Source organism: Galleria mellonella, unplaced genomic scaffold (assembly GCF_026898425.1).
Source record: "Galleria mellonella isolate WM207_F2 unplaced genomic scaffold, CSIRO_AGI_GalMel_v1 utg184, whole genome shotgun sequence".
NCBI classification, from domain to species: Eukaryota; Metazoa; Arthropoda; class Insecta; order Lepidoptera; family Pyralidae; genus Galleria; species Galleria mellonella.
Window position 1 is genome coordinate 8029936 of NW_026442025.1, and position 20394 is coordinate 8050329.

At 32.8% G+C, this 20394-nt stretch overlaps 2 protein-coding genes across 5 annotated transcripts in view; one reads left to right on the top strand and one right to left on the bottom strand.

Moving 5' to 3' along the window:
• The window catches only part of LOC113512138 (brain tumor protein), a 588229-nt gene that overhangs the window by 460387 nt on the left and 107448 nt on the right, over window positions 1-20394 (bottom strand). The gene's annotated exons all lie outside the window — the stretch shown is intronic.
• On the top strand, window positions 732-3111 carry LOC113512115 (uncharacterized). The gene is made up of 2 exons (XM_026895894.3): window positions 732-1113; window positions 1829-3111. Exons 1-2 carry the CDS (start codon window positions 778-780, stop codon window positions 2288-2290), a joined length of 798 nt encoding a protein of 265 aa, XP_026751695.1. The 5' UTR covers window positions 732-777; the 3' UTR covers window positions 2291-3111.

Genomic DNA, 20394 nt, shown 5'->3' on the forward strand with positions numbered 1-20394 from the left:
TTTAACAAATCAAATGAATCCCAGTGACTGTGGTAAGTTCGCTCTGTACCACATTTGTTTGATTAATAACTTTGACTATCCTATCGGGGATTATGGTTGTGAGCATTTAACGATTTCTCATTTTTTATATTCTCCAAAATGTGTAATATAATAAATAAGTGACTAATTTATAAATCCTATTAATATTATAAATGCGAAAGTTTGTAACGATGGATGGTTGTTTGTTACTGTTTCATGCAAAAACTACTGAACGGATTTGAATGAAATTTGGTACAAAGGTATGTTATATCCTAATTTAGCACATAGACTACTTAATATACTGATTTAGGTGGGTGAAGCCGCCGAATATGGCTAGTACTGAATGCGATCGCAGTTTAATAAAAAACATCATCAGTTGTCCACTGCTGAACATAGATATCCCTCATAGACTGTCATCCCTCATAGAGATCACTCCATCTAGAGTCTAAAGGGAGGTCGTCCTACACAGCGTTTGTAGACAAAAAAATGTCATTGTTATATTTAAAATCGTGTAGTAACAAAATCTGTAATAAAATAAACAGGTATCGTCACATTTACACAAACAAGAATATGTTTTATACATGTATACATAACATGTATAATGTATGATGTATCTCTAGTGGAAACACAATGTTATATAACAATCTCCGAGTGGTCTCACAACGGGCTTCACCCCTCCCACCCACCACACCACACCGGCAGTTTGCGTTTATATTCAGAGAAGAGAGGACGTTTTTATTTTTTGCACATTTTTAAACAATGGAGGCTATGGAGTGGAGTAAACGGAACACTATTTTGCTGATTGAATATTTCAAGGAAAAACGAGAATTATGGGATTCAAATTGCGAAGATTACAAGGACCGCGTCAAAAAACAGGACGCGTGGATAGATTTGGCAAAAAAATTTAATACAGACAGAAATATTGTTGAGAGAAAAGTGCGAAATTTGATTGGACAATTTAAAAGAGAATTGAGAAAATCAACACCAGGAAAAGAAGTGAACGAAATCCAATCAAAATGGTTCGGGTTTCGATTGCTGACGTTTTTGAAGGATAGACATAAAGATTGTTCAATGAATAAATCGGATATTCCGGAGGTAAGATATTATATCATAAATTTTGTTGATTATACATATACGTCTTTTATTTGATTCTATATGTCTGATACCGTACATGTTATTGTAAATTTGAACAGCAGAAGTACAACTAAATATAATAATATATTATATGTAATTCAATACGATATTATAGATGTGAAACAAGATCCATATTATTATATACATGTCAGGCTTCTTAATTTAAAATTATGTTGTCTATGATGGACAGTATTATACTTTCAATACATGTATTGATACTTGTATAAAACAACAGATATCTCCACGAAAATACATATTGAAAATACAATTTTCATATACAAAAACTTTGTCGAGGGGCAAGAGGAGGTGCAAATCTGTATTCGATTGTACAATTGTTTCTATTGATTCAGATAGATAGAAAATATAACATTGCATATATATGTTTATATAAAAATTTGTAATTGATCATAAAGAATGTAGATTTTACTTGGAAACAATGTTCAATTATCAATATATTTCTAATGTAATTCATATAAAAGAATTAAACTTTTATTATTTCCTCGTAAATTTTAAAATATTAATCAAAGGTCTCATTAACTACAAAAATACTCGGTTGCTGATGAATTCTTTTAAAATAATTTAGGGAATACTTATGTTTGTCTCGATTTTCCAATACCAATTACTTGGCTGTTAGTTATTATATGCCTGACCCAGACAGTAATTTATTATTTTTTAGATAATATATACATCGGGTGGACCTGAAACAGATGCTGAAGAGGAATTTGATGATAAAAACGAAAAAACTCCAAATGAAAAAACCAACGAGTCCTCTCTACGAAAACGACACTCGAAAAATTCAGATTTGCAAAATCGCAATAAAAAAATGTTGAATGAATTCAACGTATTAAATCATATTTCGAGGGACAAACAGAGAAAATTCCACCAAGACGATGAGGATGAATGCAAATTGTATGCGAAGCTGCTCGCCATAAAGCTACGCCATTTTTCCCACATTAAAAGGCAAAAAATAATGTTTGAGATAGACAATTTATTGTTGACTCACAGTATAAACAAACACTGTTCCTCTTCAAACTTCAACAAATCGTATGCAATTCCTTCGCCTCAACAAATATTAATTACTAAATCGTCAATATCAGAATGCGGTTCTTATGATTCTTCACCTTCTTCTCCAATTTAATAAAAAAGTTATCTCTTATCATCATCAACAATTGTTAACTATCCGTTGCTGAACATAGGTTTCCCCTTGGGAGGGTTTTGCCAGTACTTGCCAAGCTTAGCAGACGTATATCTTTTATATATTATAACAATATGTTGCTTTTTAGACCATTACATATCTAGATGGATCATCCAATAGTTTGCCAAATATTTGGCAAATTATTAAATGATGTGTCATATTTGATATAGTACGAAAGTCCAAATAGATATATTAATAAAAATAAATAAAATTACAATTTGTGTTAAAAAAGTTACCAATTATAAGACTAATACAATTGTATATTTTCCAAATAGTGCGCCAATTAAGAAAAAAAGTTAAGCTGTTTTGTGAAAGATTTTCTTCGCACTTTATCTAAATGTTATTGATCCTTTATAGAAAAGTGCTTGACATATTATAAATAATTCTGCTATGATATAGTATGCGTGCGAAATAATGTTAATGTAGTTCTAGACACTTCTGAGAAGTAACATTGGGAAAATATACAAATATTGTCTATCCTTCACGACAATTTATTATTTATTATTCAACACGCCCACAAATTTCATATTCTTAAGTTTTATTTATAAAGGATACGTTCCTTTTAACGCATAGTTTCAATATCCAACCCCTGTGCAAACTGCTTCTTGTTATTAATACAAATTTTAAACTCGTTCATGTTTTTATTTAAAAAGATTTAAATTTACTATAAAATAAAACATTGTTTTAAATAATTTGTTCATGTTATTGTTTAAATTACGTTACATGAATAATTTATATATTGTTGTTTATTAAAGAAATTATATTTAAAATTGTATTTTATTTATATAACTTACATTTATTCACGCCATAAATATGCTAGTCAAATATATGCAGTTAATAATTATGTATTTTTATTTTGCCTAATGATATTTAAAATATGAAAGAAATGTGAGTTTGTGTAGATATTTGAATGAGTGTATGGGTTTTTGATATACGAGATATGTTACTTAATCATATTTTAACGACTTAACAAAATTGACCGAAATTTAGTGCACAGATAGAATGTTTTATATAAAAATAAAAAATATAAAAACACATTTTAACTTGATAATTTGACGTGCCATGTTCAAGAGGCTCAAAAGTCAATATTGTTTTTCGACACACGTTTTTTATTTGTGTAAAATATTTAGTTTACTATTAGAAAGGATGCTAATGGCTTCGATTTCACATTATACAGTTGGACGATCTCTACAACGGATATCGTAAGAATAAAACGTCGAAATTCTCTCAGTGAAACCGGAAAGATAATGCATAATAATAAGTCCGTTGAAGTATATCCAACTATGTACAAGACAATATTGTAATAAAGAGTTTATTGTCCCACAGATACAGATCGTAGTCACGACGTTATCTATTGTTTGAGATTCATTGACAGCTTGGGTCAAACAAGTTCAAGGTGAGTTCTAGGAAAACGATCGACGTACGGACATGTTGATAAATGTTAGGCATCTATCATGTTTTATGTTACATATCAGCTTGAAATTAATTATTTTTAATAATAGATCTTTTTAAGGCGGCTGAATTTATCTCATGAACTTGATATTTTTAACCGACTGAAAAGAAGAGATTCTCAATTCGATTGTATTTTTTTTATGTTTGTTACCTCATAACTTCGTCAGTTATAAACCAATTTGGAAAAAATTCAAAATTCTTTTCTATATATATTATTTATCTACATTGTATAAAGAATACCTAATATATATATATATATATATATATATATATATATATATATATATATATATATATATATATATATATATATGAACTTTATATGAACTTTGTGCCATTCCCATACCATATACAGACTTGTTTAACTTACTCGTATATAAATACAGATTTATTCCAACACGTGACCCAAATAAAAACCTACATTTCTCACACATGGAAAACTTTACCTAACAGACAGATAGGAAGTTGGTAAAATCAATACATAGTTCAGAAGATAAGCAACTTATTTGCGGCTTATCGCTGATAACAATATATTTACATAAACCAATTCCGCTGGACAGATATCGGGAGGCGAACTTTTGTGGCGCAGTCACATTTTGGGATCGGCCTTTTTTATATTCTTCACTGCCAGTTTTGCTAACAATTGGATTTTTGTAGTTATCTTATTGAGGAATCCCTTCTGGATACGAATGGATTCTAAGTCTAACCGTCACATTTAGGTACTATCTAAATTTTGTGACTAGTACAATATCTATACAATATCTCTTTGCTTACTGAATTGAAAAAAAATCTATAGTAATAAATGATATCGATTTATTTCTCTTTCAGCGTGTATGCCCCGGCATAGAATAAGCCAGCCCTTTCCCTTGGGTGTCGTAAGAGGCGACTAAGGAAGGGTGAAGGATGGACAGCAGCGTCCCTCTTAAAACATCTCTAAAAGCCTAATTGCGGTTGCCAACCCGCCTGCTAAGCGTGGCAAGCACTGACAACTGCAGTTAGGCTTTGGTAATTGACAACATCCCTCGACCATTAAGTTCCTGCAACAAGTAACAAGCTGCCGGCCCACCTGATGGAAACCGTCGTAACGAAAACGTATGGAAAACGTGGTAAAGGTGAAAAAGGTGGTCGCCTATAGACATGAGCAGTACCATAAACATAACAGAGTATACTGTTTCGCCCATGATAAACCAATGCGTTGACATTTCTAAGAACTCAGGTGTTATTGCTCTGAACCCTGTAAATTCACTGCCATATGCTAGCCTTCAAATCGAAACACATCCATGCAAACACAACTTCTTCAAGGTAGAAACACGAATAGGACTGAGGTGCCCAAGCAAACGACGTTTGTACAAAGTCTTCCTCTGGAGAAATAATAAACGCATATATCAACATGCATTTAATAGAAAGACAAAAAATATTAAATAAAAAACATAAATGACATTGACATTGCTCCTTTCCATTTTGGGTTTAATGAAAGAGAACTATTTTAGTAGTAAGCTCGCCTTTACACATATGCTTACTTTTGTCATATTTTTAAGTATTACTAGTGTGCACAATATATTTTTTTTATACCACAAATGTGGCTAACAAGCATACAGTCCGTTTGATTGTAAACGGGCACTGTAACCTATGGACGCCTGCAACAGTAGGGGTATAGTATGTAGGGGGGTAGTTTATACCTTTTATATATATTTATATACCTTTTTATACCTTTATATACCCTTTTTTACCCATACCGTATTCTCTAGGGAAAATCTCGACAGGGAGTTCATTCTACAGCCTGAACCTTCGTGGGAGAAAATACCTCTAAAACCACACTGTACGTGACCATTTAGGTTCAAGCGTTTGAGGATGAATTCCTAATAAATAATAATTACCCAATAATAAAAAAAAATTACACAGAGTTAGCAACTCTGTGGTTAATTTTTCAAAGCTGTCTATCGTCAAGTATACAAACGAACTAACAGATACAGGGAGTTATTTTTTGGATCCGGCTACCGTCGTCCATGAATACTTGCAACGCAAGGACAGTCGCCAGTGCGTTCTAAGCTTTTAAAATGTGCTATTAAAATTATACACAAAATCATATTTTATAGAAAAATTGTCACAATTACAAATTTTATTTACTACATTAAAATTCTGTATTAACCATCTAAAGAAAGAGTGTTGTAAAAAGCAATTGAATTACAATTGTTGTTTCGCAAAACGTGTGATGCGCCTTACGCAACCACGTGGGTGAACAATGGATTGTGATCGCGGACGGGCCAATGCTGAGAACGAGAATAAAGCGATAAAAGAACGATTTTTATATTTATAGTTATATTAATAAAATTTGTATGCAATTACAGCCATTTTAATAGAAAACTTACATATTGGTCTAAAATTTCGATATCTAATTTTACTGGAAGTACTTTTATGCTCTTTTTCTTACAAAAAGTCAATTCTCTCATAACAACTTCAATATCACTTCACATCAATAAATACACTTCAATAGCTAAAATAGGTTTATAGGAAGGTTTCAGTTTCTTTGAATAAGGATGTTAATATTTCACTACTAATTCTTTATAAATAAAATTTTTTGTCTTAAAAAAGTATTAGAAAAGGTAAAGAAATATTTTTCAATCCAATTGTTTTCATTTAAATAATTAGTAATGTTAAATTAATAAGTATTATTTCAAGGAAGCATTCCTCAGTAAAACTGAAAATATTAGTACAGCTGTGAAATCAGTATAATCTTAATATTTTTCGTTCTGTTTCGACCTATATATTTTTGAGGAAAATATTCAATGTCCCTACTAAAATACTATTTAAAACAAATGCTAATGGTTTTGATTTTATCTAATATAATAATAATTCAATAAGCTTGAATTTTATTCAAGCTTATCGACAAAATGCTCAAATAAATTCTCGATTCTCATAATAATGTCACACGAATGATTAATGAAGTCAGTTTTTGAGTAGCTTTCTTTTTGTGATATTGGCTTGTAAGCTTTATCATTCGTTCACATAAATTAAAATTGAGAAACGAACCGACTTTACAAACACGGATATGAATAGAATGAGATTTGGCTATACCTTTAAGTATATTTGATGAGATAGAAGTAAGAAAGTTTTTGTATCAGCCGTGAACTGCTGAACATAATCTCCCCAATAAGGGGAGATCTTCCAGTACTTGCCACGCTTGGCGGGCAGGTTGGCAACCGCAGTTTGGCTTTTGGCGATGTTTTAAAAGGAATGCTGCTGCCCATCCCTTCACCATAATCTCTCTTAGTGGGCTCTTACGACATCTACGCAAACCAAAGGAATGGCCTATTCTATGCCAAGACTTACACGGCTAAGGATCAAGAAAGTAAATACTATTAATATTGAACCTATGTCAAAAGTTTTATGTTTTTTTTTATTATTTCTGTTTTTTTTTATACAACTTAGAATGGCAAACAAGCTGACGGCCCATCTGATGGAAAGTGGTAACAGTCGCCTATAGATATGAGCAGTACCATAGACATAACAGAGTATACTGTTTCGCCCATGATACCTCCCATGCATTGCCATTCCTGAGGACTCAGAAGTTATTCCTCTGTACCCTGTAAATTCACGCCGTATCCCACCCTTCAAACCGAAACACAGCCATGTAAACACAACTGCTTCACGATAGAAACACGAATGTATAGTAGCCCCATCATACCCTAACTTTAATGACTTATTTCACATACTAAAATACAGGGAATCGTTGATATAAAATTACAATAGTTAAAGATTTTGCCGTTTCGGAATGTGGATCTGAGAGTAAATTTAAAAATAGTCCAATATCTTTTCTGTTTAGACTATATTTATGTATCGAGGCTTCTCTTTCTGTTTTGTATTTTTTACATTCGCATATCATATGTTAAACGAAACAAATATCAAAGTTACATGTTACTGAACCCAGTAGTCATTACTGTGTATCGATTATTCAATACATTCATCATCTGCTCATAGATGTATCAATTTATATTATATTTATTAAAAAAAAAATACGATATTAATTGATGGGTGTGAAAAAGTCAACTATAATTACGGTCTACGCAAACCAGAGGGAGACTTTGTACAAAAGTCGATTGCTTGGGTACCTCTGTCCCATTCGTGTTTCAACCGTGAAGCAATTATGTGTGCATGGCTGTGTTTCGGTTTGAAGGGTGGGATATGGCGTGAATTTACAGGGTACAGAGGAATAACACCTGAGTCCTCAGGAATGGCAACGCATGGGAGGTAACATGGGCGAAACAGTATACTCTGTTATGTCCATGGTACTGCTCATGTTTATAGGCGACGGTTACCACTTTCTATCAGGTGGGCCGTCAGCTTGTTTGCCTTTCTAAGTTGTATAAAAAAAAGACATATTTCGTAAATCCTTATTAATATTATAAATTTGTAAATGAGTTCGTTTGTTTGTTACCTTTTAGCGCCTTAATGGCTTAACCAATCGCTATGAAGTTTGGTATACACATACTATATGGGATGGAGAAAGATATACATTACTTTATAATATTATTACGAAGTTGTGGGTAAAAGCGAGTACGAGTACTAAATGATGTTGTCTTTTGTCGACAAAAGTCCTAAGTCTTCAGACTCTTGAAGTCAATATCTTCAACGAATAATCATATATTAGGGAGAAAAAAGATTACATATTGAGTATACCTGACACTTCAGTTCTGAATATCAATTGTCTGTGTACCTGTAACAGATAAAAACATTTTCTTTATTTTATATAAAAGAAAGAAAAACGGGGTCACGTAAGTTTTTAAGTAAGTTAATCGTCAACATCGATGGACATTAATAACACATTTGCCTCCATTACCTCCAATAGGAGGCTCTCATGTTTTTTTTATACAACTTAGAATGGCAAACAAGCTGACGGCCCACCTGATGGAAAGTGGTAATCGTCACCTATAGACATGAGCAGTGGAATTTGTCTGCAGGGGCATTAATAACAAAATCAAGAAAGACCTAGATTGACTTATCATTTATTTAATTTATTTATTGGAAAATAGATCATAGACAACATATGAGTAGATCGTCAGATAGCTGTCTGAGAAAGAAATCAAGAGACTTCAAAACCGATGTCTATGCCACATAGGTAATAAAAGCAGAAATTCAAGAAATTAATAGAAAAAACTTATTTTTGTTTTTGATAATCAGTTTTGGTCTAAAAATAGATATAGAATACGTAAAGAAATTCAATATCTTTTTTAATTACACGACTTGTTCTGTTAAAAACAAGGATGCTCATAAATTTATATTCTTGGAACTTCGAATTCTATCGACTGAGTCGACTACTAATCAACTAGGCTTTAACCTTGTAATGAGTTTTAATAAGTATATATAAAAATAGCGAATTCAATTATGTATAACACACACATAAACGATGAGAAACATAAAATTGAGAATTTATTGAAACGCAGAATAATAATTGCCTACAAGTTGACTTTGCAAGAAATTGTTTATTTTTTGCTTCCCAAATAAAAATGGTAGCTTCGATCGTTATTAAACTTGTATGAGATAGAGATAAGAGTAAGCCCTATCGATTGAAGGAGAATGGGGACCACTCATTGCTAGCAATATACTCAGGTCCATCTCCATACGGTTTCCCTGGAAACCATCTTAGTTAATTCTCGGGAAATTCGTCTAATTAGGCTAATTAGTTTGCTTTCATTCTCATCTATCATCACTTACCAGTGCCTCGCTAGCATATACCAATAAAGCAGACGGGGTAAGCATTCCATTCCATTATTATCCAGGTTCAGAATTGGCTACACGATCACGTAACATATCAACATAAAAAATTCAGATGAATTAAGACTTGAACTTTTCTCTCTTGATCGTTTAAAAATATTAGTATTAAACTTTCCTAAACCTCAACATTAATCAAAATAAGGTACTTAAGTAGGTAGTTTTGAAATATTACTGTTTGTGTTGTGACTTCTTAATGGAATTTATTATATCAATCACATAAAATTATTTAAAATACTTACACTCTATTTAACTGCTTTTATTAACATGTTTTTATTTTTCATACATGAGACAGATTTCGAAATTTCACGCAGTGTGCATGTTGCAGTGTGTACTTATAATTGTTATAATTTTTTTAAAACATCTATGGATAAAGTTTCAAACTAGGTGCGTAAATAAATAATGAAAAAAAAAATTAATAAAGACAAGAGAATAAAGTACAAATATGTTAAATAACAGTATATAGTTAATACCTACTTTGAATTCATTTTTACGTATTAAAGATGGTAATTGTTTAATTTAATAGTAATTTAATCTAAGTAATGGGTTTCTAAATATTTAACTTTCGATTCATCAAATGAGACGTTCAATCAAATTTCGTTATCGCCGGGTACCTATTGTTGATTTAGGTTAGACTTTAGAACCTAACTGGGTCTCCAAAGTTCATTAGTTTGGTACTAAAGTCATTTAAATAACCAATAGTCTATGAAATTTTGTTTATTGTTTCAATCTAATATATAAGATGATTGCTGTGTAGTCCCGGCGTAGAATGGGCCACCCCTTCTTTTTCCGTGGATGTCGCAAGAGGCGACTAAGGAAACTTTAGCATCGTCCTTCTTAAAACATCACGAAAAACTTTATTATGGTTGCTAACCCATCTGCCAAACGTGACAACATTATTTTTTAATTGGAAGGGTACCGCAATCGGTCACTATCTCACCTGATTGAAAGCAATGATGTGGTCTAAGATGGGGCTCGCGAGCTTACAAACAGCCTATTCATATTTGCCTTAAATTGGTGAAGATTATATTTAGGATAGAAAAATATAAGCATGTAGAGAATTCCACACCTTGGTCGTACGCACAATGAAGGACGACGTACGCACTTCGTGCATAGAAATGGTATGTTTACGACGTAAGAGTGGAGGTTGGCTGGAGGCACTGTCTAAACGTCCGATTTCGAAAGAGTAAAAGAGGTATCAGGTTATGTAGTTCTTGAGGACACTACTGGCAAAACCCCCAATAGGGGGAAACTTATATATTGTCACCCAATAAAAAGAACCTTTGAAATAAGTATTAAGAAGGAGAAACAGCTAGAATTATAGAATTACCAGCAGTGGGGCAAAGCTTATGCCATGGGTTGTAAACAACTGATAGATTTACTTAAATACTTTTTTGTAAATATATAATTATTCTATCAGTATTTAAAAAAAACCATGACCACTACAAAAAGACATACTCATGAATACAAATGTTTGTATTGTGCGGAGATCGAACCCGGAACCGTTGTATGGTGAAGCAATATTATACAGCTACACCACCAAAAGAATGTGATAAACATAAAAATAAATACACATAGACTAGTCGTTATATTTTCACGGTATTCTACTACCATATCGTGAAGGTATACGAAGGAAAATAATATCTAACTGCAGCGCACATATTACTTTTATTTGAAATGACTGCGTTGGGGCACGAGCGGATTCTGATTTCTAAATGCGCGGCCGTATAATCTCATCTATTTTTATGTTTGCACGATAAGGTTTGTCTGATTCAATTTTATTTCTTTTTTGTTCAATTATCAGTGGACGAGGCAACGGACCTACACTATACAGCCGTAAATAACATTGTCTCCGTAGCTTATATTGATTTTTATTTACTTTTTTTTTTGTGAAAGATCTATCTTGGGTTAGATGAAACATATTGAGGTCGCCCGTAGATACTATTGCGAAGCTCTAATTAGAACCTTTATTTAGTATTACTTTTATTAATATTCTAGTTCGTCCATCTAATATCGTATATATCCTAATTAGAACCTTTATTTAGTATTACTTTTATTAATATTCTAGTTCGTCCATCTAATATCGTATATATCATCATTTCAGGCTGTTAACTGTCCACTACTGACCGTAAGCCTACCTCATAAGGGGAATAACTACTGATAATAGTTGCCACGCTTGGCAGGTGGATTAGCAACTGTAGTTAGGCTTTTAGAGAGAATGTTTTAAGAGGGACGCTGCAGCCGATCTCTTTATCATTAAGTTCCTTTAGTTACCTCTTACGATACCCTCAGGAAAGGAAGAGGTGGCCAATTCTATGCCGGGACCACACTGACATATCATTTCGTTTATATTAGAAATAATTGGAAATAACATTATTTACACAAATTTATTTTACCAAAGATTTAAATCTTGTTCACCTGTTTTAACATAAATGCGGTAAAATGCAATTTTAGTTCATAAGTGAAATATTTTTTTGTAATTCAATTTCGAATTTAGAATTATTACCACAATGTAAATGACATGACAGTATTAATTCATACCTCTGCAGTATGAATACTCCCTTCCCCTCTTTCGTGTGGACCTCACCCCCTCATTGTGACTCAAGTATGATCGTTCAAGAAAATAACGTACCATGCTCTATAAAATATTACACACATTTGCACGGATACAGACGTCATCTGTTTATGTAGTAGTGACATTTATGGATGACGCCAATTTTCTATGAAGTGTCCGGAATGTGCTATTACTAAAGAAGAGTATATTTGTGGGTCAAATAAGTTTAGAAATGAAAGTGTAGTTTGTTTATGATTGATATGCATTAACTAACGCTTTGTATTTATTTTATTTATTTATTAAATACAAGAAATTTACAATAACGAGTACATTGGACCCCGCACTAGGCGAACCTGTATCGCGGGAGTCCATAAGAGATTACCAAGACACGGTGATTTACAAATATAAATTAAATTAAAATTCAATTAAAATACTAGCAAATTGGAGAAGATATTGTTAGTAATGGGGTAAGAATAATGTTCTTATGGTAATGGGGCCGTTCCATTGTTTGGAATATACCCTGATAACTCGAGCTCCTTCCGGTTCCATCTAGTAACCATCGTGGTCTCCCTCCGGTTCCATCTAGTAACCATCGTGGTGTATTCTTGATGAATTCACAAGATGACATGACATGGCTTGTTTTTATCTCTTACTGCCCTTCCTGCGTTACCAAAAGCTTAAGTGGAGTTACAATTTATTCTTTTATATCTTTAAAAAAATTTAGCTTTGAATGATTTTTGACAATAGACACAACATACTATCTAAGAAACACTCATATTTAAATTATTTTCTTTACACATTTACCGATTAAGTACTAAATCACACAATATTGACACGGAAGTCTCGCTCCGGAGATCACGACCGGGGTCAGGCGTGGTCACGATGTCGTACACGCCTTGTTAGGCGTTATGGTCAGTTTATACACACGACAACATTTAATGATTATATTTATACTTAGGTATATAAAACGTAACAATGGACGAAATATAAAAGGCGTTATGTCATAACGTAGGGTTGCCATGCGACGCTAAAAATTTATAAATTACACATTTTAAAAGTATCAAAATCAGTTTTTTATATTATAAAACATAGTAGAAACAAACTGATGGATCATTAGTGAAAAGTAGCAACCGTTGCTTATAAATATGAAAAGGACCATAAATATTACAGAATATATAGTATTAGTCCTCATGCATAGCCATGTAGCCTTTAGGCATGAGCCCGAAGATTACGAAGATTTCATTGCCATATCCCACCCTTTAAATCGAAACACAACCATGCAAGTATATTAATTATGTAATATTATTGATAATTAATGTAAAAAGAATGTTAGGTATCGTTTAATCAATGATTAAAGTCATCAAACTATTTTCTGTTTGTATAAATGTTACAAAAAAACTTCTTTTATTTTTTAGATAAACTTGACAATTGTCTTTAGAATATCTGCTAGTACTGGTCAGCTAATATTACATTAATACTAAATATTATTTATATACATACATAGCAATTGAATTAAACGAAATAATACTAATCGAGTTACCAACGGCCTCCAAAATTGGTGACATTATCCTTGGTTATTAAATATATCGACCCTAGTAATTCTAATATTGCGATGCCAATTATACATGTGTGTCGACTCTAATATCGTACACAAATCAACCGCACTTACTACTCGATGTCGATCAATTAGATAAGCAACTCTGAGTTCGGTCATAGAAGGGTATGATTTGGGGATAGTTAGTCAGCGCTTTAATCTAGCGCCAATCAGTCCTGATTGTCGCTAGATAACAGTACTCGAGTCAAGTCAAAAGGATTTCGACCAGTTTGAATATTAACTATCCGATCACTATCATAATAATAGGCTTCTGAAGAGGTAACTTGAATGAAAATAAACACAAATAAATGAAATAAATAAAAAAGGGATAGACAATATCTGTCTTTTATACAGATAAGAAAATAAATAGAACATAAGAGATTTAGAGTTTTTAATGCTAATAAATAAAATAGAAATCCAGACTGTTCTATTTGTTTATACTGGCAGTGTCATCAACATCATCATCATCATGTCGGCCATTATTCGTCCACTGCTGAACTTAAGCCTCCCCCATAGACTGCTATAAAGAACAGTCCCGAGCTACCTGCATTCACTGACTCGGATTTATCGGTTCTTCGAGCTATGTGATCAGCCCATTGCCAATGCTGGTGATGTCATTGGTAAGAATGAAATTAGATCAGCTAACCCATCATAACGAATTCTCTAAGAATTAACTACGATGATTTCCAATGGGGACTACATGAGGGTCAACTTGACGGAATATACTCATAGAAATGTTTCCATTACTAAAAATCCTTCCCTACCAGAGAATTAACGAGGTTTCTCATTCGGAAATTCGAGTCCAATTGGTAAGATATATCTAACTTCAACATTGTCGATTGAGGCATTTAATATCCACTATTGAACATACGTTAAAACCAAAACTTTATCTTCTGCCTTATAAAGTTTAATAACTCATACGGCATTAAAAATTATCAGAACTTTTCAAATATGGTTTTAAGTCTTCTTTGCATGATTTTTTTTATTGGTAAAATCAAAGTCATATAATCAAAGTGATGTAATTAATGTTTAACATTAAAAGAAAAATGGTTAAAACAATAAATTTGACAGCTATGTTTTTTTTTTCTGCAATGGACATTAAAAAATTATCCAGAAACAATCAACTTAAAGTGAACTTGGTCTTTTATATAAGTTTTAGGGTATTAAATGTAATGATGGAAATTTCCACCAGTATGCAAAGAAGGGTTAAATAGTAATTTTGATGCAAATATACTCAGGTTTAACATCATTTTTCCAGTATTTAATATCACTATAATTAATAGATTGTAAATTTTTTGTTCGTATAGTAAAAACAAATTTTCTTAATCCTTATTTTTTCTAATTAACAAAGTCAGTCAGATCTTTACATGAAAGTCGAAAAGGCAAAATGGATATATTGCCATCTTAATAATTGGCCAATAAAAAATATGTACAATACAATACAATTAATTTTCTATGTAAATTATTTAAGATTTATTCGTATAATTACAAAAATAACATTTTACAAATAAATTCAAAAAACGATACTGCTCCACAATTAATTACACGGAATATAACAATTCGCATAAAAAGACATTTTAACATATAAAAGAAAGTCGTAATTACAATACAAAAGCTTGGCGTTCTTTGTCGCATTGTTTCTTACAAAGGAGCCTACACTTATCGGCTGAGTTAATGATATGCTAACTGTCGAGCCCTGTGAATAGCCAGCCTTATTCTTGAAGACTGAATACCGTATTCGTTTGAACTCAAGTAAAAAAAATAAAAGATACTTCCGATAGGTATTGGTAAATTTTATCTATTTGAAATAAGCTAGAAGAAGGAGACTGTATCAAGTTGTTTCTATAGGGTATTTTTATGAGTGAAGATCGAAAGTCGATTGCTTGGGTACCTCTGTCCCATTCCTGTTTCTACCGTGAAGCAGTTTTGTTTGCATGGGTGTGTTTCGGTATGAAGGGTGGAATATGGCGTGAATTTACAGGGTACATAATAATAACATCTGAGTTCTCAGGAATGGCAACGCATGAGAGGTATCGTGGGTGAAACAGTATACTCTATTATGTCCATGGCACCGCTCATGTCTATAGGCGACGGTTACCACTTTCCATCAGGTGGGCCGTCAGCTTGTTTGCCATTCTAAGTTGTATAAAAAAAAATTGTGGCGGAGGCAACTACTACCACTATGACGAATTCGCTAAAAACTATCTATGGTTTTCAGAGAAGATCTCTTGAAGGTCTTGATGGGTGAAAATGGAATGGTAACCCTGACTACGCTATCTGTATACATTGGCAAGGCACCAGTGAGGGATGACAGCTGAGAATGGAAGCAAGCCCATTGTGATGACAACAATTATCGCGTGGAGATCGACTTGATAGGATATATTGCTAACAAGCGGGCATTTAGCTCCAATTACTAACAATCCCTTCCCCCCTGGCGTGAAGGTTAACCTGACAGGATATTAAGAATTCTTCTTCAGCCTAATTATATGCACGGGCGAGGTTACTTTTTTTTTATGAATGATAATGAAATGGTAACTCCGCCTGCACTAACGGGATACGCTGGCGGAGCACCAGTGAAGGGTGATAGATGAGAATGAAAACAGGCCAGTTAGCCCATCATGATGAATTCATCAGGAATCAACCATGATAGTTTCCAGGAGGAACCGCGAGGAGGTCGACCTGGCTGGGTATATTGTTAGCAATGGGATTCTCAGTCTCCATCACTAACAATCCCTTTCCCCCCAAGGTTATTAGATTAGGTTACAAATACAATTATTTTTTTAAAGCGAAGATCGTCTCATGGACTATATGAAAAAGTGACCAAGATTTGTTGAAATTATTACATTAGTTAATAACAAATCCAACTAATCTACTAATCGATTTTAGATTTTATAATACTAATGGACATAATCCATAGGTATTTATTTTGTAACACAGGGGTAAAGGAACATGCGGCTCACCTGATGGTTAGAGACTACGGTTACCCATGAGCACCCGCAATACTGGATAAACTGCAAATGTGCCGGTTAAAAAAAGTTTTTTTTTTATTATTAGGCAGATAAACGAGCAGACGGCCCGTCTGATGGAAATGCGGCTAACGTCGCCCATGAACACCTGCAACACGAGAAGAATTGCTTGTGCGTTGCTAGTATTTATATGCTCTTTTTCTTTATTTCTTCTTTGGTTGTCTTATGATCGTATCACTTCTGTTTACATTTTCATTAGGTACTATTGAAACAGTCTTATAGTAAGTGTAAAAATGTCTACCAGTTGCCTACAGAAATCGCTTCTATAATTATATATCTCCTTTGCAATATCTTACGTAAACCAGAATAAGCCGGGAGGTTATTAGCAGAAACATACGAGGGCCCTCGACGTTCTTCGTAATGAGGCGGCTTCTGCGAGCCGCTTACGTGTCACGTGACCTCTCTCGAAAGAGCTCTCATAATTATTTTAGTACGAAACACAATAAAACAAAATTACCTTTAACCATAAAGAATAAAACAACGCCATAATCATATTAATATTATAAATCCTATTAATATTTTAAATGAGAAAATTAGTAATTATGGATGACATGGGGAAAAGGATTGTTAGTTGGGTTTAATTGACCTATTTGATGGGGAAAGGGATTGTTAGCAATGGAGTTTGACAGTCTCATTGCTAGCAATATGCCCCATCAGGTCGACCTCCACGTGGTTCCCCCTGGAAACCATCATGAACAATTGTTGTTGAATTCGTCACGATGGGCTAACTGACCTGCTTCATCCTCATCTATCATCCATAAAAAAAAATGACCTATTGCCAGCAATACACCAGGTTAACCCTAGCGACAATATCAGGTCGACCTCCACCCGGTTCCTCCTGGAAACTATCGTAACTAATTCTAGTGGAATTCGTCACGATGGGCTAACTGACCTGCTTTTATCGTCACCTTTCATAATAGATGAACTGGTGCCTCACTAGTATATACCGATAGCGCAGGCGGCCATTCCATTATCACCCATTAATAAAATTACGAGTATGTATGGCTTGATGGATGGATGCATGGATATGTATGAATGATGAATGGTTTGAATAAAATTTGTATGATGGCTAGGTTATATTTTAACTTAAACTTTAACATAGGTAAACGTATATTTTATATGTTGATTCACGCGATACGCCAGTGTGTAAATAATGTATGACTATGTTCGAAAACCAAAAATCGATTAAGTTTTGGTACAATCATTTATTTTGATACAAAAATAAAACTACTGAACAAATTTTGATAAAAATTCTATGAGAGCAGTTTGAAAATATATTTTTTCAGATAAAAGAGAATTTTTCAAATGGATTTATAATTGATGGAGTTATGAAGGAATAAAAAAGTCAATAAAATTGAGAACCTTCTCCTATTCAAAATCGGTTGAAATATTAAACATTTTAAATTTTTTATTTGAAATAATATATATAATAATAGATAATTTTAATAAAATTGTTAAACCTTGCAGTGATAGTTTTACTTTATGTTAACGTGAATTCAATTCACGATTGAGCCAGTTTAAAAGTTTTCTAAATTGGCAAAGATTTTGCTACGTCCACTTGCTCTTTAAGAAACTTCGCTTTAGTCATTTATTAAAGAACCCAAAAAAAATACATTTGCATTTTTTTATGCAACTTAAAATGGCAAACAAGCTGACGGCCCACCTGATGGAAAGTGGTAACCGTCGCCTATAGACATAAGCAATACCATGGACATAACAGAGTATACTGTTTCAAACATATATATATATATATATATATATATATATATATATATATATATAGACATAATAAAAAAATATATAAAATATTATTTAAAAATATGAACATCAGCTCGACTCTAAAAGATTAGAATCCGGATCACTTAACTATCCGAGTTGAGTGTATTCTCAGTTATATCAATTTAAATTTAAAGACTATGATTATATAATTAATATATATATATATATATATATATATATATATATATATATATTATATCATCACGTTTTGTACTTTTCAGAGGTACTTGAGTATCCATGGCCTCATTACGTTTGAACCAAGCAAAACAAGACTAAAACTACAACGGGCCTTACTCAACACTGTAGGGATAGGGCAAGGTCATCGGACGCGCAGGGCGTGAGTGCAACGTGCGCCAAAGATTGTGCATTGCACAGATGGTAAACTCCATTTTATCTTTAATACAGTTTAGATTTTTAGGTATATTTCATTTATGTTTTATTTCAATATAATATGTTAACTTAATATCTAAGCGATCTGTATTGATTATTTTGGTATTCTAAAACGCAGGCAGCTCGCTGCCCAATTTATACACCATTCCCCTTCCCCCATTAATAACAACAATAGTTTGCTGTTATTAATTATATTTTAATATAGCTGTGGTTGAAAACAAAAACTTGTATTATTATTTGATAAATTCACATCTACTATAATTAATATTCTATGCAATTAATACACAAAAGATCTTAACCCCAAGTTTATGATTTTTTTAAACAAGTAATAATAATTACGTGTCAACAAAATTTTGCTAAGATATCTTTCACTGACACTGCTTTATATTTTATTATTTTTAAAAAGTGAAATAGGAAATCAAACAAAATTGCGCTTTAAACTTGGCGCAGTTATAAAAATGGTGTCAATAACTTTATATTTTAGAAGACTATGTTTTAATAACACTAGAGATACATTATTATAATTACATAATATTTAATAAATTTTTATATTACGGTTTTGATAATAAAAACAATATTATTTAGTTCGAAGAAACTCTGAGAGACACTACTGTTGACTGCACAATATTGTTCACATGCAAAACTCTGTGTCATGCCTATTCCGTGTGAGTCTATGAGAGTCTTGACCCCAGAGCGTGACCAGCCAGCGATCGTTGCCACTGAGCTCAATTGGACGAGCTATCTACTACATAACTACACATAGATATATGTAGACTGCAGTTCCGCGTTTGTCGTGGGAGTCATTCTTAATCAATGATTGTGTGTTGTACCGTTTTATCATAATCATTTATTTAATTTTAATCATTATATCTATTAACGCATCACATAAGACATTATATAATTTGTAATTGAAAACTATTCTATGTATCTCTTAATACCAGAGGGAGACTTTGTACAAAAGTTGTTTACTTGGGTACCTCTGTACCATTCCTGTTTCTACCGTGGAGCAGTTGTATTTGCATGGCTGTATTTCGGTTTGAAGGGTGAAATATGGCAGTAAATTTACAGGGTACAGAGGAGTAACACCTGAATGACAACCCATGGGGGGTTTCTTGGCCGAAATAGTATACTCAATTATGTCCATGGTACTGCTCATGTCTATGGGCAACGGCTATCACTTTCTATCAGGTGGGCCGTCAGCTGTTTACCATACTAAGTTGCATAACAAAAAGGCATGCTTAATTACGCTCATCACAAAGATAATGGTTGTAAAATGATTCTGACTACCCTATCAGAGATTATAGCCGTGAGTGCATACATTTTTATTTGTATATAAATGGCACAATGATGAAGTATGATATGATTAGAATCTTTTTGTAGTAAGAGTATTGTCCGACTCTAAATAGATATATGTAATGAAAATATAGAGGGGAGATCTCGCTTTATCAGTGTACAGTGTACGAATTTCAAAGTACGCTAATAT